General features: G+C 45.3%; 1 protein-coding gene across 1 annotated transcript in view; it reads left to right on the plus strand.

Annotated features, from left to right (window-relative positions):
* The window catches only part of RYR1 (ryanodine receptor 1), a 131,783-nt gene that overhangs the window by 32,262 nt on the left and 93,237 nt on the right, over positions 1-6,284 (plus strand). Inside the window, exons 26-27 of the mRNA XM_023742308.1 lie at positions 1,676-1,850; positions 2,043-2,251. Of these exons, the coding sequence (XP_023598076.1) occupies positions 1,676-1,850; positions 2,043-2,251 (384 nt within the window). The remainder of the gene's footprint in view (positions 1-1,675; positions 1,851-2,042; positions 2,252-6,284) is intronic.

Below are 6,284 nucleotides of genomic sequence, written 5' to 3' on the forward strand. Positions count from 1 at the left end.
TTTTTTTTTAGAATAATTCATTTTATTTGTTGTTATTGTTGAGAATATACACAGCAGAACGTACAGCAATTCAACAATTTCTACATGTACGATTCAGTGACATTGATTACATTCTTCAAGTTATACAACCACACTCACCCTCCTTTTCTGAGTTGTTACTCCCCCAGTAACATAAACTCGCTGCCCCCTAAGGTTCCGATCTAATCTTCCGAGTTGCTATTGTCAGTTTGATCCCATATAGTTAGTTCCTAAAAGAGCACAATGCTCAAGAAGACGTTAATTACTAGTTAAGCTAAACTATTGTTTGGTTTTAAGAAGGCTCCAGGGGATACTTTTGGTTTAAGGTTTAAAGATTATCTCAGGGCAATAGTTTCAGGGGTTCACCCAGCCTCCATGGCTCCAGAAATTCTGGATTCCATGAGAATTTAAAATTCCGTTCTGCATTTTCTTGCTTTTGATCAGGGTTCTTTTATACAATCTTGGATCAAAACATTCAGTAATGGCAGCTGGGCACCATCCAGTTCTGGTCTCATGGCAAAGGAGGCAGTTGTTCATGGAGGCAATTAGCCACACATTCCATTTCCTCCTCCTATTCCTGACTCTCCTTCTTCCTCTGTTGCTCCGGATGGATAGACACCAATTGCTGTGCCTTGGATGGCCACTTGCAAGCTTTTAAGACCCCAGGCTCTACGCAATGAACTAGGAGATAGAACAGAAGCACTAAACATGATGTTAGGCCACTTAACTGGGATGCCCCATGAAACCATGACCCTAACCCTCCACACCAAGGAAGCAAATCCCATGAGGTGTTTGGTAGTACATAAGATACCTTACCATTTACTCATCTAACATCCATCCTTTCACCTGCCCACCCATCCATTCTTCCCTCTCCTTCTGTCTATGCATATATCTATCCATCATTCATCACCATCCACTCGTCCACTCATCCAGTCATCCATCCACAAATCCATCTATTCATTCACCTATCCATTCATCTACTATCTGTCCATATAATCACCCAGCCATCCACTCTTGCATCTATGTGTTCACCTATTTTTGTTGATCCATCTATTTAATCTATTTGTGATTTTATTTGTCTATTTATTCATCTGCCCAATAATTTAATGCACATATCTGCCAATTCATTCACGTATCCACCCATCCACGCATCTATCTATCTATGCATCTACTGACACTTTCTTCCTTCCCTGAATCTACTCATGTATACTCTTTAACTTTCCATTCATTCTTCCATCCACCATGCATCCAACTTCCTATCCATCATCTCATTATCCACCAATCTATTTTGGGGACATATATGATCTACATGGGGGACATTGATAGGTTCATTTTTCTTTTCCATTCCCTACTTGCTCTGCCTTCAACCCCCCTCCCCCCCATCATTTTGGTGGTCTGTGTAACACCAACTGTAGAAACAGCAGAGGCCCCAGACCCAGGAAGAAGGGGTGAGATGCAGAGACCATGAAAGCCCACCCTTTAAATCCAGAGATGATGGATGCAAGCGTGGGGAAAGATAGGGGCCTCTGTGGGGGCGGCCCCTCCTCTGTTCTCCATGTCCTGGATCCGATGCCCTGTGTATGTTTTTTCACCCATCTCTCTCCCGCTGCTTCTATATATCTCCGTTTCTCTGTGTGTCTCCCTGGGCCTCTCACAGGGCCAGCGCTGGCACTTGGGCAGTGAACTGTTTGGGCGTCCCTGGCAGCCTGGTGACGTTGTCGGCTGCATGATTGACCTCACAGAGAACAACATCATCTTCACCCTCAATGGCGAGATCCTCATGTCCGACTCAGGCTCCGAAACAGCCTTCCGGGATATCGAGATTGGGGATGGTGAGGGCTGGCCTTGGGGCGCTGAGACCCGTTTGTGTCCTTTACTGGTTTCCCCCCATCTCACCTGGCCCTACACGCCCCTCTCCGGCCTCCCACTTTTCCATCTCTTCCTGCCACTGTGCTTCCTTCCCATACCTGCCTTGCCCACCCACCCTCTTCCCTCATCCCTACCCATCTGTCCCCTCCCACCAGGCTTCCTGCCCGTCTGCAGCTTGGGACCTGGCCAGGTGGGTCACCTGAACCTGGGCCAGGACGTGAGCTCCCTGCGGTTCTTCGCCATCTGCGGCCTCCAGGAAGGCTTTGAACCGTTTGCCATCAATATGCAGCGCCCAGTCACCACCTGGTTCAGCAAAAGCCTCCCCCAGTTTGAGGCTGTGCCCCCTGAGCACCCCCACTATGAGGTGAGAATCATCTCCCCTCAACACCCTCCAATCTCCCTCCAAACATCACTCTTCCTGAGTTTCTCCTTTCCTTCTGTGTCAGCACACAAACCATGTAGAAGGGGATGTCAGGATAATGGGCTTCTAAGATTTCCTTTTGGGGTACAACCTTGGCAAACCCTAACTTTCCAAGCTCCAGATTCTTCACCTATAAAACGAGGAAAGAGATAAAGGAAAAGCCGGATTACGGAATCCCAGTGGAACTCACGGGGTTGTCATGAGTTAGAATGGACTCAATGGCAGTGGGTTTATTTATTTAATAGAGTTGTTGAGAGGATTAAATGAGATAATACATGTAAAGCCTTTGAACAGTGCTTGTTACAGAGGAAGTGCTGGATGAGGGTTGACTACTAACATTCTAAACTCTGACAAGTGCAATGAAGACACAGGACACCATGAGCTTGTGTAATAGGGGACAACCCAGGTCTGAGGAACCAGGGAGGGGAGCGGCTTCTCTCTGGAAGAGATATTCGAGGCCAGAAAGGTGAGCAGGTGTTAACAGGCAAAGGGGTGGGAAGATAGCTTTCCCGACAAGAAGAGGAACATTGTGGAAGTCCTGGAATGGGAAGGAGGAGATGGGTGGGTTCATAGATGGGAAAGGTGAGTATGGGGGACAGTGGGAGGAATGAGGTGTCAGCATCTACAGGGGCCGGGATCCAAGGGGCTTCCTGGGGGCATGTTTGTCTTAAGGGTGGGGGGGTGCTATAGAGGTTCCCCCCAATTTTTAAAATAGCTTTAAATTTAAATGCAATTTAAAACTTACAGAAAAGTTACAAAAAGAGTACAAGGAACTCCACATGCCCTTTACCCAGATGTACCAATTGTTTACATTTGTCTGTTCGCTTTATCATTTTCTTATACGTACATAAAGCATATGTATACTTTTCCCCCTAAACCATTTGCGAATAAGCTGGAGACGTCATGCCTCTTTACCCTAAATATGTCAATGTGTATTTCTTCAGGGCAAGGCTGTGCTTTTACAGAACCACAGTACAGTTATGAAAATCAGGAAGTTTGACGTTGATACATATTATTACCTAATTCCCAGTCCATATGAGCAAATTTTGTCAGCTGTGGCAATAACGTCCTTCCCCTGCACTCTCATCCAGGGTCCAATCCAGAATGATGTACTGCATTTTGTTGTTATGTCTCTTCCATCTCCTTTAATCTAGAATGTTCCTAAGTCTTTCTTTGTCTTTCACGGCCTTTGACACTTTTGATAAGAGTATAGGTCAGTTACTTTGTGGCATGTCCTTCAGCTTGGGTTTGTCTGGTGTTCCCTCATGATGAGGTTCAGGTCATGCGTGTTTGTCAGGAATATCACAGATGCGATGGTGTGTCCTTTCTGCTGATCTATCAGGAGGCACACACATGATGGCCATATGTCTCATGACTGATTACGTTAACTTTCGTTATTTGGCTAAGGTGGTCTCTGCCAGGTTTCTCCACTGTAAAGTTACCATTTTTCTCTTTGTAATTAATAACTAATTTGTTGTTGTTGTTAGGTGCTGTCAAGTAGGTTCCAACACATAGCAACCCTGTGTACAACAGAACGAAATACTGCCCGGTCCTGCGCCATCCTCACAATCCTTGTTATGCTTGAGCCCATTGTTGTAGCCACTGTGTCAATCCATCCTATTGAGGGTCTTCCTCTTTTTCACTGACCCTCTACTCCACCAAGCATGATGTCCTTCTCCAGGGACTGATCCTTCCTGATAATATGTCCAAAGTATGTGAGATCAAGTCTCGCCATCCTTGCTTCCAAGGAGCACTCTGGCTGTACTCTTCCAAGACAGATTTGTCCGTTCTTCTGGCAGTCCATGGTGTATATTCTTCTCCAACACCACAATTCAAAGGCGTCAACTCTTTGGTCTTCCTTATTCATTGTCCAGCTTTCACATGCATATGAGGCAATTGAAAATACCATGGCTTGGGTCAGGTGCACCTTAGTCCTCAAGGTGATATTTTTGCTTTTTAACACTTTAAAGAGGACTTTTGCAGCAAATTTCCCCAATGCAATACATCTTTGATTTCTTGACTGCTGCTTCCATGGGTGTTGATTGTGGGTCCAAGTAAAATGAAATCCTTGACAACTTCAGTCTTTTCTCCATTTATCATGATGTTGCTTATTGATCCAGTTGTGAGGATTTTTGTTTTCTTTATGTTGAGACGTAATCCATACTGAAGGCTGTGGTCTTTGATCATCATCAGGAAGTATTTCAAGTCCTTTTCACTTTCACCAAACAAGGTTGTGTCATCTGCATGACAGGTTGTTAATGAGTCTTCCTCCAATTCTGATGCCTCGTTCTTCTTCATATAGTCCAGCTTCTCGAATTATTTGCTCAGCATACAGATTGAATAAGTATGTTGAAAGGATACAACCCTGACGGTTGTAATTTAGGGGAAAGTATTTTAAGACAGTAGGGGAAAGACGTGGCAGTCTGCTTCTGTAAAGATTTACAGCCTTAGAAACGCTATGGGGCAATTCTACTCTGTCCTACAGAGTCGCTATGAGTCGGAATCAACTCGATGGCGGTGGATATTTTAAGGCTATGTGAAAATGGAAGTGTTTTAAGCGGGGAATATCCAGGTTAGATTTGAGCTTTGGAAAGGTCTCTTTTGGCGGCGGATTGAAGGAAGTAAGAGTAGAAGCAGGAAGACCACAGGGGTGGCTGTGCCCAGGACTAGGCGAGAGAGGATGGTGGACTAGACATGACCTCCTAGCCCCTGGCACTGCCTAGATGACGTTCTCAACCCTGACTGCTCATTATGTCACCCAGGGAACAGAATGCCATATAGCAGTGAGAATGAATAAACTAAAATACATCAACCACGTCGACGAATCCATAGACATAATGTTGAAGGAAGGAATCCAGATGCAAAACAGCACATAGTGTGGGGTTCCGTTCCTAGAAAGTTCAAGAAGAGGCAAAGCTAATCTTGGTATCCCCGTGATACGCCAGGAGGGTGGTTACTGTCCAAGAATAACTCAGACATTTAGTTAGTTACCTTGCACACAAATCACACGAGGGACATTGTGGTGCAAATGGTTTTTGCTGATGGTGGTTTGAACCCACCCAGCAGTACGGTGGAAGAAAAGTCCTGGCAATCTGCTTCTGTAAAGATTATAGCCAAGAAAACCCTACGGAGCACAGTTCTACTCCGTAACACACGGGGTCGCCATGAGTCGGAATTGACCTGATGGCAACCAACAATAACGACGTAAGAGAATGGGGAGAGAGGAGAGAAAAAATAAACTACAGAGTCTGGGAACAGAGGCTCTTGTTTACACGATTTTTGGATAAATCCACTGGCTGGTGAGGGACAACTGGTCCTTGAGGAGGGATATCAAAGGAAGCCATTTCAGTGTGAAGTTTCCAGAAAAATCTTTTTTTTTTTTTTTTGAGTTTTATTGTTGTACTTTAAGTGAAAGTTCACAATTCAAGTTAGTCTCCTATACAAAAACTTATACATACGTTGTTACGTGACCCTAGCTGCTCTCCCTATGCTGTGACAGCATATTTCTCCTTTCCACCCCTGATTTCCCGTGTCCCTTCAGCCAGCTCCTGACCCTCTCTGCCTTCTCATCTCACCTCTGGACAGAGCTGCCCATTTAGTCTCCTGTATCTACTTGAGCTAAGAGGCACACTCTTCACCAGAACATTTTATGTCCCATAGTCCAGTCTAATCTTTGTCTGAAGAGTTGGCCTCGGGAATGGTTTTAGTGCTGGGTTGACAGAGAGTCCAGGGACCATGCTTTCTGGGGTTCTTCTGCTCTCAGTCAGACCATTAAGCCTGATCGTTTTACTAGAATTTGAATTCTGCACCCTGCTTTTCTCCTGCTCCATCAGGGACTCTCTGTTGTGCTCCCTGTCAGGGCGGTCATTGGTGGTGGCTGGGCACCATCTAGTTCTTCTGGTCTCAGGCTGATGAAGTCTCTGGTTTATGTGGCCCTTTCTGTCTCTTGGGCTAATACTTTCCTTGTGTCTTTGGT

Source organism: Trichechus manatus, unplaced genomic scaffold (assembly GCF_000243295.1).
Source record: "Trichechus manatus latirostris isolate Lorelei unplaced genomic scaffold, TriManLat1.0 scaffold00207, whole genome shotgun sequence".
In the NCBI taxonomy this organism is placed as follows: domain Eukaryota; kingdom Metazoa; phylum Chordata; class Mammalia; order Sirenia; family Trichechidae; genus Trichechus; species Trichechus manatus.